At 38.1% G+C, this 14,764-nt stretch overlaps 1 protein-coding gene across 2 annotated transcripts in view; it reads left to right on the forward strand.

The window, feature by feature from the left end:
- Positions 1–14,764, forward strand: part of COLEC10 (collectin subfamily member 10) — a 41,268-nt gene that overhangs the window by 12,987 nt on the left and 13,517 nt on the right. For both annotated transcript variants that reach the window (XM_077847049.1, XM_077847048.1), the window contains exons 2-3: positions 9,680–9,751; positions 11,460–11,531. In XM_077847049.1, coding sequence (XP_077703175.1) covers positions 9,680–9,751; positions 11,460–11,531 — 144 coding nt within the window. The remainder of the gene's footprint in view (positions 1–9,679; positions 9,752–11,459; positions 11,532–14,764) is intronic.

Here is a 14,764-nt window from a genome sequence, read left to right on the forward strand (position 1 = left end):
TAAGAATCAAGGTGGAAGTTAGGAAGGATGAATAGCCAAAACCAATTTGAGTACTTAGCCTGGGAGATTAGAGCATGGCAGTGATATTGGGAGACACCAGCAAATAAGAGGAGGAAGCAAAAATATGCGGCAGAAGGAACAGTAGAGCCAGTCTGGCTGCCCTCCTAGATCACAAGCCATCACACAGACTTCTCCACTGGCCAACTCAAGTCCATTCATTAATCAGCCATTTGTGAGAATGACATTTCAATCAATTACCAACTTATGTGACTGTATTGTCACTAAGCTCACATTTACCAATCTTCACTTTAAGATTATTCCTTTTCTTTTGAAAACCTTCATTGAGAAAGCACTTGTTGCATCTGAGCCTCTGTGCCAAGAACCAGGGACACAAAGGAAATAGTGTATCTTCCCTGACCTGTCCCATCATCTGACACAGTGTGGTGGATGCTGTGATGTATGGGGGGTGTTCCCTTCAGGGTAACTTAAAAAATTAATCCTGATGGTTAAGAGGGAGATGGCAGCAGGAAAGTCTGCACTGAGCAGACTCCTGGGGAGAGGAGGTGACATGTGAGCCAAACACATGTGAGCATGGTTTGAATGGAAGATAAAAATCCACACAAACTTTTATTGATAAGAATGTTTTAGTATGAGCCTGCCTCATATATAAGGACAAATTTGTATTTTAGTTTTCACTTTAAATACAAATTTATTTTGATGGAGTCCAGGGCAAGGGATCCCATTTACATTTTCCGGAGAAAGAATATGGAAGTTTCAGGTGTAAGCAGGTAGAGACAGGTGTTTCCTCCTTATGCTCCCGTAACAGCTGCTCTTCCAGCATTTATCACAACAATCACATATTTACCTGCCCATCTTCACCTAAGGTTTTCATCTCCTCAGAGGAAGGCTCTCATTTTCCTGATCTGTGTCTAGTAGTTCTATTATTAGTAAGGAAACTTGTGTTTGCAAGTGAAAGAAACCAAATACAAACCAAGCTTAAACTGGTTAGTTAGACCAACAAACAGAGGCAAGAAGGGGAATCTATAGTGTCACGTCACAGGGCAGGACTCAAGCTGTGCTACATCCTGTCTGGAACAATGTGCTCAGGACTCAGCCTTCATACCATATTCCTCAATAATGACTTCATTTTAAAGAAGGTTCTCCGTAAAGACTGCTAACTCTGGGAAACGAACTAGGGGTGGTAGAAGGGGAGGAGGGCGGGGGGTGGGAGTGAATGGGTGACGGGCACTGGGTGTTATTCTGTATGTTAGTAAATTGAACACCAATAAAAAAAAATAAATAAAAAATAAAAATAAAGAAGGTTCTCCCTTCATGGCAGTAAAATAGATTCAGACATTTCAATAATAGTCTGTCTTCACTGCAACCCCAAGAACAAGTCTCCATTTTTGCAAGTTGTAACTGCTTGCGTTATTGAGGAGGCTTATCTCCAAATTGAGACTCATTGCCTCTTACTATGGCACATGCCCACTGCTGTACCAATCACTGTGGGTTAGGTTCAAACCACATGGACGAAGAATAAATGAATATGATTTCCTTTGGAAATGAGTGGGGTCGTTATTGGAAGCACAGATTGAGGGTACCAGGAAGGTGAAAGCAGTAGATTCCCATGACACATGAGATAGTTAGCGGATCGATAAGGGCACATGCGATGCACAGGGATCCTGTTAGCTCTGTCATCTATAATGTTATTTAATCTTTAAGCAACTGCATAAGAAAAGTGTAACTATCTCAATTTTCTGGTTTAGGAAACTGAAGCAGAGAGAGGACTTATTTACTATAATATTAAAGAGCTGTTAAGTAGAGATTTGAGCCCAGGTCTCTGACTATTAATTAGTTTGCTAGGGCTGCCATAATAAAAAAAAACCCCACAAAGTGGGTGGTTTAAACAACAGGAAGTCATTGTCTTGCAGTTCTGAGGCTGGGAAGTCCAAGCAAGGTCAAGGAGTCGACAGATTTGGTCTCTGTTAGCTAAGACCTCTCTCCTTGGCTAGCACATGGCTGCCTTTTCACTGTGTCCTCACATGGCCTTTTCAGGGGTAAGTGCATTCATCCTTTGTATCCTTTTGTGTGTCCAAATTTCCTTCTCTCATAAGGACACCAGTCAGATTGGATTAGGACTGTTCAAACAGCCAGAATTTAACTTAATCGCCTCTTTGAAGGCCTTATGTCTAAATACAGTTACATTCTGAAGTACCAGGATTAGGGCTTCAACATATGAATTTTGGGGGTGAGGAAACAATCCAGCCCATAACAGACTACAAAATTCCTGTTCTGCTCATAGGACCACGTTTCCAAAGACTTGTGGTTCTGAGGCTGAAACCCTTGGCAAATTGCATTTTTGTTAAGAGCTCCTTTCTCCCTTGGACAGCTTTTCTCCTTAGAGGCAGCAGTTTCCTACAGACTAACATGAACTTAGTTCTTTTGTAACCATATTCCTGCTGTAGAACTAAAATAAATAGTTTGCAAATGTTTTGAATGTATTAGGAAAGGTATTAATTGTTTTACAAGGATGGTCTTATTCCAAGCACATTCATCATAACTGAGTAAGGTAATGTTTGGGAAACGCCTTGGAAAATCTCTTAGAGGATGTCTGTCTTACTGTCATGGAAAGACCTTTTTCTATTCATGGAGTATAGTGTTTATTATTATTATTATTATTATTATTATTATTATTATTATTTTGTTGTTGCTCTTAAGCCAGGTTGGCCAAGGTCAGGTCTCAGATAAGTTGCCTCATGGTAATGAGGATACAAAGTAATGTCTACAAACCATTTTTCTTTTAGAAATCACGCTTGCTCATTTTTATGATTTCATTAAAAGAAATATGAAGAAAAACCCCTCAGTGTCTCAAATGAGGAAAGAGAACTGCGATGAAATGTCACCATGGGTCTGTAATCTCTCCACAGTTTATGACCACTGCTATCTTTGAGGGTCAGTGAGCCATGCTTGCAGATGCTTGGTTTTAAATTACAGGTCACCTTCTCCTGTTGGCTCCTGTTAACCAAGTGCTTGGCACCAGTTCTAGAGTATAAGACCTTTGGAGAGCTGAAAAAACCCACCTTCAGGGAATGGGCAGGAGCAGTACAGGTAATACTACACATTATCTGCAATATATTTGACAGGGAAAAAAGGAAATAAGAAATCTTTTTATTGATTTCTTCCTCTACCAGCAATTTCCATTATAAAGCTATCAAAATGAATCAAAGTACCATGTGTCTCAGAGTAAGCAAACAGCCCTCAGTTTGGGAGACTAAACAGGTAGGCACTCTATTTATTTCTATTTACAGATAAAACAGAAACTTTGAAAGGTTAAATACCATACCTAAGTTCACAAAGCTGGACAGGCATATAATTAGAAATTGAATTCAGGATCTGTAAGAGCGAAGCCCACAGATTTCACCAAAACATCATTCCAGCTTCACAGGAACTGTAGTCTTCTGTGAATAACCAGTGGAAATGTGCCTTCTTCCAGCCACTCTGGTCATGGTCGTTTCTCAATTTATTAGTAGTCCTTTCAGAAGAAAAATGGAATTTTTGTCATGATTTGTTTTCACCAAACCTAGGTTTACTCCTCTGAATGTCTGCTCCTCTATCTTTTTTATTAGTTTATATACAGCACAGTAGTATGGATCCAAGATAAACAAGGTCACAGAACTCCATAAAGATGACTTTAGTAAATCCCTGTAGCCAATTAAAACTTAAGATTGACATAGGAGAATGTTCTTATCTTTTAGAGATTTGCTGAAGTATTTAAGGAAGATATGTCATGTCTGAAATTTACTTTTTAAAAAAAAATCAATAAAAATACATAGATGGAGCAATGGCAATATGTTAATTGTTAAATCTCAGTAACGGGTATATATTTATATTTATTTATCTTTATGTGAAAATTTACTTAGTATACATAATCAAGTAAAAAAGTAAGTGATGATTAAAAATAAGGATTGAGGTGGTGAATACCTCAAGATACCTCAAGGAAGATTTAAAAGAGATGTCATTTCTGGTGATGAGGATGATAATCATTCTTATACCTACCTTCTGACTTATTAAAAGAAGAACAGATGATTTTACCAAGCACCAGGCACTGGGCTAAACACTTCTCATGCATTGTCCCCGTTAGGGACACAACAATCCTATGAAGTAATGATTGCTTTCTCCATTTAATGGATGAAACTGAGCGTCAGAAAAATGATAACTTGCTCCAGAGCCCTCTTCACCGAAGAAAGGCACTCCTTTTGCCTTAGGGAGAGTGATGTAGGAATGAGTGAGTTGAAAGAATTCAGGACACATGGGGAGATAAGTAAAGGCACAGAGAGACTGATGAACTAAGTGAACGGGGAAAAAGCAAACATAGTAGGTCCCAAGAATGGCTGAATATTTCAGTGAAAGGGTAAGGTTGTGATCGAGGACATCAAAGTACTGGGAGATAGTCCATTGTATGACCATACTGATACACCTGGTGCATATGAGAGGTCCAGGGAATAATTGATATGACCACAGAGCTTTCCATGAATGAGAATGCAATCAGCAAAAAGGTGTAGGTAGAGATGGGTAGGATATATTCTAGAGAAAAGTCCTGGCTCAATTAATAAAGCACACCATACCATCTATTCTACTCAATTCTAAGGCTGATCAGGAGAAGGATTGCCAACAACTTTCCTCTAGCCCATAAGATTATTTTGGCTGTGGGAAAAGTACAGCTTCTAGTGAATTTTCTTTAGCCTTTTCAAAACCAATTCACTAATTTTTAATAATTGCTTCCTTTGAGCAGGGGGTACTGACCTAAGTTCAGCTATTTCATTTCAAACTAGAATTTAATTTTAAAAGACTTTTTTGCTTGTTGGGGAAAAAAACTTTACCTAAGAAAAATTGGTCAACTGTGTGCTCTGCTGGAATTCTGCTGGAGAGATTATCACAGCAAGCTGGTGGCCTAGGGGGGCCAAAACAAATCATTTTTGTAAAATTGAAATTGGTTCATTTCAATTGATAGCTTTTCATTTAATTTTAAAATGTAAGTAGCTATTTTTAAAAGAAAAAAGAAAGTCTAAATTGCACTACTAATCCAATGAAATATTGCCAAGAGGATGAAAGCAGACAACTGTGAGCCATGTGGGGGATCCTTTCCAAAGCTTGCTTTTATACCTCTCTTCTGTTCTCATTAAAGCAAGTCCCAAAGATCAAATGAACTCAGGATACAAGCTGAAGGCAAGGGCACAAGTTGTTTACTTCATCTCTGCCAGCAGCCTGCTCGCCACCAGGCTGGAATACAGGCACACAGGTCAGAAGAATAATAATCCTATTTTCACCCTCCCAGGTCTCCATCAGGAGCCACCAGGGAGCAGTAGATGACTAAGTCACTCGTTTGGCTGCCTTCAGTTAGATATTTACTTGAAAATCAAAGGGAAAGCTCATAGGAATGGGGAAGGGAAGAAGAATAGTAATAGCACCAATAGTTCACATTTGTGTGGTTTCATGATTCACAAAGTGCTTCACATACATGCCTGCGTTTGATCTTGCCTTTTGGTGAACAGGACTTGCAGTCTTTGGTCCCATTGCACAGAAGAACAATTCCAACCCCAGAAATGTTAACAAGAATTTGTCCCCAATCATTCAGCTTGATTAGAACATGGGCTTTGAAGGCAGATGCCCTGGTTTGAATCCTGGCTTTATCATTTGCAAGCTATGTGGCCCTGGGAAGTTATTAACCTTTCTTGACCCATTTCCTCATCTGAAAAATGGAGCTTAAAATAGTATCCATCTCAAAGGTTGTTATAGAGATCAAGTGATAGGATGTGTATCAAGGACTAGGAACCCCTTTGACCCATAGTATTCAGCAAACACTACCATTACACTTGTAAAATGTTTTATGACTAACAAAATATATCCAGTTCAACTATATTCATTAAGCACCAAGAGTCAAACACTGTGTCAAATGATGGGGATGCTAGAATAAATCAACCATGACCCCAGCCATCCCACAGGTCCAGATGACTATAAGGATCACAGCACAGAAAAATAGGCTCACTCAGTACAAAGTTCATTATTTTCAACCATGAAGGTAATTAAAGGGAGAATTTAGCCCAGCCTGAAAGTGTTGGAGGGGGCTTCCTACAGGAAAATACTTCTGCAATTTTATCTTTCCTAAAACTCTCTCAAGAAACTTGTATTTTGTCCATTCTACAAATGAGTGAATGAATCAAGGCTTAGAAAAGGTCAAGGACTTCCCAAGCTCCCTCAGATGGTGAGTGGCAAAGCCAAGTCTCAGTGATACTGAATTACCTCAAGGATACATTCCCTGTAAATTAAGTCATTGAGATACTAGGCTATTTTTTTTCTTCCCCACTGTTTTCCATTTTTAAAAACGAATAAAAGCAGTCATTCTTTCTGCATCTCCCTTTTCTATCCTCAAAAAATTTGGCACAATGTCAAATTATCTAAACTCCCAAATCTGCTAAGGGTCACAGTATCCTAAATTGGAAGGGACAGTTGTTTATTGGTAGGGATCTCCAGGCACAGAGACACACATTTCGTTGCACCACCTACAAGCTCTATGACAAAGTGCAAGAAATTATTAACCTCTTTGAATCTGTTTTTCCATTCATAAAATGGCACCATAATAGTTTCCACCTCCTAGAATTGGTATGATGATTAACAGTGTTGGCATACATTATAATTACTCAATAAACATTTGCTATTAAGTTTATCTAAAGAAATGCCGCTTAGTTCATCCACTTCACCTCTCTGTTCTGATCACACAAATCATCTGTGTGTTCTTTTTTGAAAGCCTTCCCTGAAAGGAGATTTTAGAGCTTCACGTGTGAAGTGTTTTAATGTTTAACCAATCTCATGACCTGGAAATCCAACTATTCCATACTTGACTTATGCTTTCACTTAATATATTAATATTCTTCTGTGAGAAAAAGAGAGGTTGATCATGCTTTTTCTGGATAAATAAGTAACATCTCAACTTTCTCCCTCCCAAACTGTCTAATCCAAGAAGCTTCACTTTTGTCATTAGAAGTCTTTTATTTACTTCTTTCTACTTCTTTTTTGCTAGGCCTGGACAGGACTCCTTCCTATCTTGAGATTGGTGTGGTGATAATGCAGGTCATAATATTGTGTGTATGGTGCTCTTTATTTTCAAAGCATATTCACCTACTTACCTTCTTGGTCAAAAAACAACTGAGAGACATAGGGAGTGCAGGTATGAAGTTCATATTGAGGATAAGGAACTCAAATATGAAGTAAAACATAACAATAGCTACTGTTGCATGGATTATGTTCCATGTCTCTTATGCATTTTATCTTATTAAACTTCTTACAAGGATCCTCATTTGGTAGATGTTATTAGTTCAATTTGCAGGAGGGGGAAATTAGACTCAGAAAGGGATATCACATAACCAAATTTCTCCAGATAATGAGTGGTCAAGCTGAGAAGGGCCAGATCTGTTTTACTACAAAGCCAATAAGCTCTATTACTGATTTTGAAGGTCTGCTCAACTCATCAGTGACTAACATGATGTGAAAATCCAGGGCTTTTGATTTACTGTCCAGGACATATCTATTTTTTTTTTTTTTAGATTTATTTATTTTAGAGAGAGAGCATGGGCAGGAGGAGGGGCAGAGGGAGAATCTCCAACAGACTCCCCACTGAGCACGGAGCCCAAAGTGGGACTTGATCTCACAATTCAGGTCATGACCTGAGCCAAAATCAAGAGTCAGAGGCTTAATTGACTGTGGCCCCCAAGTGCTCCCCAGACACTTTTCATTAAAGCACTCATTCAGTCCTTGACTGGGCAAGGTACTAAAGCTAGACCCATCTGTGACTAAGGTAGGTGCTGCTCACACAGAACCGCTGTGCATCCCCATTCCTAGCTGTCTTCTATTCTTAGCTTCCTGGTCTATGCCTATAATTTTGAGGCTCTCAAGCATGCAGTCACAGAGTAATAATTTACAGATATAAATTATAATTTATATATTTTTATAATTTTTGTATATTTAGATAATTATATATAAATATATGTAGTATATGTATATATCACACATCAGCATGCATGTTTGTACATGTACATGTTTCCAGAACTGGCCAAATTCTCCAGCAAAAATAAGGATTTTTCACACATATAAATATGTGCAATATGTATACATGCACATATTTATATACATATATGTGTATACATATACACACATATAATGTATATGTGTATGTATATGTATACACATAATGCAATATTATTTAGCCATAAAAAGAATGAGATCTCACCATTTGCAACAACATGGATGGACCTAGAGTGTATTATGGTTTTTTTTTTTAAAAGACTCCGTAAGAGTCTTTTTTTTTTTTAAGATTTATTTATTTATTTATTTATGATAGACAGAGAGAGAAAGAGAGAGACACAGGAGGAGGGAGATGCAGGGTCCATGCTGGGAGCCCAACATGGGACTCGATCCCGGGACTCCAGGATCACGCCTTGGGCCAAAGGCAGGTGCCAAACCGCTGAGCCACCCAGGGATCCCCGAGAGTGTATTATGTTAAGTAAAATAGGTCAGTCAGACAAAGACATATACCATATGATTTTACTTATGTGTAGAATCTAAAAAACAAAGTAAGTGAACAAATAAACAAAGAGCAGAAACAGACCCATAAACACAGAGAACTAGCTGGTGGTTGTCAGAGGGGAAGGAGGTGGGAAGATGAACAAAATGGGTGAAGGGGAGTAGGAAGTACAAGCTTCTAGTTATGAAATGAATAAATCACAGAGATGAAAGGCACAGCATAGGGAATATAGTCAATGGTATTATAATAACATTGCATGAGGACAGATGGCAGTTACACTTGTGGAGAGCATAGCAAAATCTATAGACTTGTCAGATCAGTATGTTGTACACCTGAAACTAATGTAATATTGTCAACTACATTTCAATTAAAAAAAAAAAAGATTTGTCAAACCAAACAAAGTTCTCAGGAAATCACCACTAAAGATATTTCTTTGAGCATAAAATTAGTAGGTTTGCAAAAATGAGAATTTCTTGCAGAAAATTTGAAACTGTTCTCTGACGCCCTCCCTCAACATACACCAAGAGCAAGGGAGAACCAAGAAACAAAGCAGATCAATCCGGATTGGTAGGTGGTTGTGTTAATAAGCAAGGGAAGTTACATATGAGGCTTATCTTCAGTGGTGGTACGAAAAGGTCTCCACACGTCTGCCAGTCTCAAACGTTTATACAGAAGCCTTATCAGGGTTGAGTCACATATACCAGCCAGATGGTCTCAACAACTCACTCTCTCAAGGCTGCCTCCTTGAAATGGCTCCCACTGTGGGAACAGTGGGTGGCTCATACATTTCAAGACAGAGGAAGAGGAGAAGCTTTTGATTGACTTCCCAGGTCAATTCTAGGTATAGGCCAGTGGGTGATCACATCCCCTAATGACCTCCCCCAACAATGTGGAAAAAATAAAAGACAAAAGATACCAGAAGTGTCCTCCCTTCCCCTGAGTGTCCAGTCCATGTGGGCCAATACACATAGTCACATCAGAGTTATAAGGCAAGCACTGAGCTGAGGAATGGATTCCAACCATCTTCACCACCATAACCTGGAAAGGATGTGCTATGTTATTATTTGAGCTGCTCTACTCATTCATTTTCCATTTCAAAAGGAGATGATGGTGAAAAAGGAGATCCAGGAGAGGAGGGGAAACATGGAAAAGTGGGACGCATGGGGCCAAAAGGTAAGTGCAATGACATGAATTTGACATTCTAATATTAGAATTGCTTTCTCTCTCTACTGGTGTTGCCCTGGAAATTGGCAGCTTTTGTAACACTCTCTGCTCCGAAGAAAAATGAAATGTATTTCGGATGAGAATTTACTCACCGCCAGGGAGCTCTTATGACACTGTCAATAGGACTCAATGCATTTCTCAAGCTGCCTTCTTGGGGTGGACAGGAGTGGACACTCCAGGAGCTCTAGGGAATAGCAGTCTCCAGAAACATCTAAGAAACCCTGAGTTTTAGAAATATAGCTGGGTTGATAGCTATGTCTCTTCTCAGAAGCCACTGCTAAGCAACTCTTTTTGGATGGCCTAGAGCCTAAGGAGGAAGATAAGGAACTTCAGAAAGAGTTGTCTGATCCATTGACTCACCTATTTTCAAGAGCTGTCAGCAAATGGTGGGGTATGGGAAGAGCAGAGCAAAGAAAATGAGAATGACACAAAGGCTATTAAGGAGTGTTTTTACTCACAAAGCAAGAGCAATCTCACCAAAATATAGCTTTAGACGTGATGTGTAAGTGTGTGTCTTCCAAGCATCGGACATATTTCCTGCCAACTGCTACAAGGCAGTGGTCATAGACCACTGATTTCAAAAATCTTCAGAAAGTTAAAGAGAAAAAAAAAGAACTCAGGCCTTTGAGATCTCAAATTGAGAAATACTGATTTAAACTCTTCTTATTCTATAAATATGTACAATATTTTATAATTATATACAAATAGTTGCAAAATTATCACAGATACAGTTTAATAGCTGTTAGGTATTTTTTAAGTCATCATAGAAAGAAACAAAATTGATAACTATATATATTTATGTTTATATATTTATATAATATAAATATATCATATTTATAATATAATATATTTTATTATATATAAATATAATATATTTATATATAAATATATATTTATATATTTATATTATATTTATATTTCCTATATATATATATAGGAAAAATTGGTGGGACAATCACTGATGTCCCTTTGATCACTAGATTTTATGATTATACATTTCTTCCTGTTCTAAAAAATGGCTAAGATAGTCAAATATTTTTTTTTTAAAGATCAGAGGTTCTATTTTTTTTAATTTTTTTAATATTTTATTTATTCATGAGAGACAGTGAGAGAGAGAGGGAGAGGCAGAGACACCGGCAGAGGGAGAAGCAGGCTCCATGCAGGGAGCCTGATGTGGGACTCGATCCTGGGTCTCCAGGATGGCGCCCTGGGCCCAAGGCAGCGCTAAACCGCTGAGCCACCCGGGCTGCCCTAAGATAGTCAAATCTTAAAATAGGGAATCAATAGGCTTTCAAAGTGAAGCCAAAAAGGGGCTGCAGAGGAATAGAATTAGAATGAAATATAAGAATTCTTCCGCTCAGCCCTTTATTTGACCTTTAGATTAAACATCCTCTACTATAGACCTTTTAGAAGTATTGTGTTGGTAAGCATTTTAATATTATTGGGTCCAGGATTTTCATACTTAACCACATTTAGTTTTAATACAAACACTATAATGCTATTAAGGTAGATAAAAAAAGCACAGGATATGTGTCGCATACCACAGATAGAAGAGTGCACTTTTGGTATTTCCTTCAAGTGCATATCATGTGTTAGCCACATCTTCAAAAGGAGTATAAGACCTTAGCATATAAAGATGACATGCTTTGCTTTTCAGGAATTAAGGGGGAGCTGGGTGATGCAGGAGACCAGGGCAACATTGGCAAGACTGGGCCCATTGGCAATAAGGGTAAGCTATATTTTCCTTTCCTCCAGTGGCAGTTTGAAGCAAATCAATCACACCCTTGATATATTCTGAAGGACTCTGTATCATGAAAATGATCTCTTTTCTTTGTTTTAAAACATGAGTTTTTCTTCATATCTTAGCTGTGCCTTTCATACATAAACAATGTGTCTAAAAAAATAAATAAAGGCCTTGAGCAAGGTTAAACTGAAATTCAGAGACAGAATCAAACATAAAGTTCTGGTAGTTTCTGTATTGAAGTATCTCCTAGAATCTGCTGATTATAATACTTGATACAATTAAAATGGGTATCGTGACCATAAAGCATGTTCAGTAGTAGAAAGCAATTATTCGTAAGACTCAAGGCAGCACACAGCAGAAGAATTTTCTTTCTTTCTCCTTTCTTTCTTTTCTTCTTTCTTTCTTTCATTCAGATTTTACTTATTTATCTGAGAGAGAGAGAGAGGAGGAAGAGGGGACAGAGAGAGAGGGAGAGAGAGAATTTCAAGAAGACTTCCTGCTGAGTGCAGAGATCAATGTGGGGCTGGATCTCATGACCCTGAGACTATGACCTGAGCTGAAAGCAAGAGCTAGACACCCAACTGACTGAGCCACTTAGGTCCCCCAGTATATTTTTTTTCCTTAAACTGAGTGAAATAATAATGATTCTGCATCTGGGATTTATTAACAGATTAGAAACTTTAAGTGTATATATTCATACCCTTTCGTCTTGTCCCAATCCTGCACAAAATTACTACTTTCCTATTATAATACAGGGGTGGCCTCCTCTTTATTATCTAAGCACTCCTCCGTATTGTCTTCTCATTGAATGATAGCAGGTTCCAATAGCTTCTGCTGGCCAGCAGTTCATACTGAGATTGTTCTACTTGGTTTGAAGATACAAAGGCGAATGAGATTAACAATTTTATTGTAAAGAGCTCATAGACTATTTAGGGAATAGGACATAGGACTTTCTCAGAAAGAATTATAATACTAAATAACTAAATGACTACTATAGGAACCATGTGGGAGACTAAGGCCAGATTGATATAAAGACTTGACCTAGGTCTTGAAAAACAGTGACATGTTTATGGAAATACAGGGAAAGGCATTTGAGGTGGGAGGCAAGAGATACTTGTGCAAAGGTACAGATCTGGGGAAACTCAATGCCACAGGTAACAGAATTCTGCAGCTTTGATGCATATCCGGCAGCCTTCCTTCCATATGTGCCTGAGCAGCTGCATAACCAATCATGTACCTCTTAGGCACCTGCGGTATGTTCTTGGGCAGGCTGATAAATGTATTGGAAGCTGAGACTGTGGCCCCACTCCTCTTGTCCTATAGCTTGGTACCTCCTCTCTCCCTGTCCTTTTCCAACTCATTCCTTTGAGAATTTTCCTTCAGCCTGCATTTGAGAGCAGGGACAGAGTGTAGTGCCACTGAAAAGAAATCGCTACGCTTATTTTTGATTCAGTGGCTTATTGTGTATGTTCACCTGTGATTGAAATTCTCATAGCTGGAACAAGCTAGAAGGACTCCTCATCGATTATGATTCTTTCTGTAGTATGTATTTTGGGTGGTTTTACCATTAAACTAATGAAACTTTGGTTCAGAGCCCCCACACTTTTTAGATTCCTTCCTAAGTCCCTGAGAAGAGTCTTATCAATGGGTGCACATGGCCATATATCTTGGTAAAGTTTGTAAAGTAAGGCATTTTATCCTCAGCTGGTTAAAAGAATGTCTCTTAACATTTAAAAAAGCACAACTATTTCCTACTTAACCAGCCTTTTTTTTGTTTTTTGTTTTTTTGCTTAACCAGCCTTTTTAGACATATTGCCCCCCAAACCAACCAGTTTGTTAGACATTTTTTTCTAATTGCCCTCCCAAATGAAATTTTAATACTGCCCTTGGACTATGTATCTGTTATGTATTGTGTGTATATTTTTGCTTTATGTAAAAACATAGTAAGATTTTTCACCCCTCTAGAACTGATCATTTAGCAGGTGATCCTCATTGAGAATGCATCACTGTATCCTGCTTCAGCTTCCCTCCATTACATTTTTCTTTGTATCAGCTGATCAAGGGAGTGGACACAAGTATTTTGGGAGCTCACCAAGAAGAGTTTGAGTGAGAGAAACATATAGTTTAGACTTTATGGGATATGCTTACATAGTCTGCAGTTATTTCCACATACAGTTATAGCTAATATTTTCAATCTAGGAATAGCTTCCAAGAATATTCCTACCACTTACAGTGCAGATCTCTCCCAAGTCATGGTGAAAAAGTGCAGGAGTAGAGATTGGATCATCATATGAATGTGTCTTGGCACATCTAGAACAAGGAATGTGTGAGTTGTGGAAAGAAACAACGTTTGAAATGTACAGGGCCAGGGCTGGGCTTTGGAAAATGTTTTCAAACCCAACAGCTCATATATGAAAAGGATTTTAGAGAGGTATCCTCAAATTTGACAATATTTTTAATTTACATAAATCATCAATCATAAGTGGCAAAGGTAAAGAAATTTCTTAATTTTACTATTAATAATAAAACAAAATTCAGATTTCTGCTATAAGCTATGAGAAATTCACTTGCATTAATCCATCTGTTAAGAATGACTACCTGAGTCAAAACAAACAAAACAAAAAAACAAATATAAATTTGAATGTGTGGGAGAGCTACCAAACTGAATAGGACTTTAGGGGCCTAATCTGGAGGAGAAGAGAAACACACTAAGGTGGCTGTGCATTCTGTACTATTTTTCCTTTCAAATCATTCACCAATTCATAAGCAAGGCAGCACTAGAAGATTGAGAAGCTCATGCACAAAGTTGCTCAAACTGAACTGGCATTCAAGGCCTACCAAAAGAGAGTGGCCCAGGAAAATGTCACTCTTTTTCACTTCAAAAATAAACTTTTTCATTTAGAACTCCAGAAATTCTGAAAAATATTTATTAAACATACGCCCATCCGTGTTTCAAAATATATTTGAATTAGAGGGTAACATTTAATTTGAAAGGTAATATCAACACCAGGAAGAGAAACCTATTAAAAATCATACTCAATAAGGGAATCTTGAACACTTCTCTCCTGAGATTGGAAACGAGATGAGCCACAGCCCTCATCCCCAGTTCTAAGCAACATCATAGCAGAGGTCCTAGCTAGAGAAAAATGGTGAGAACAAGAGATAAGAATCACAATAATTGGAAACAAAGAAATGAAAGTGTCATTATTTGCAGATGA

The sequence above is a fragment of the Canis aureus genome, chromosome 14, assembly GCF_053574225.1.
Source record: "Canis aureus isolate CA01 chromosome 14, VMU_Caureus_v.1.0, whole genome shotgun sequence".
Classification (NCBI taxonomy): domain Eukaryota; kingdom Metazoa; phylum Chordata; class Mammalia; order Carnivora; family Canidae; genus Canis; species Canis aureus.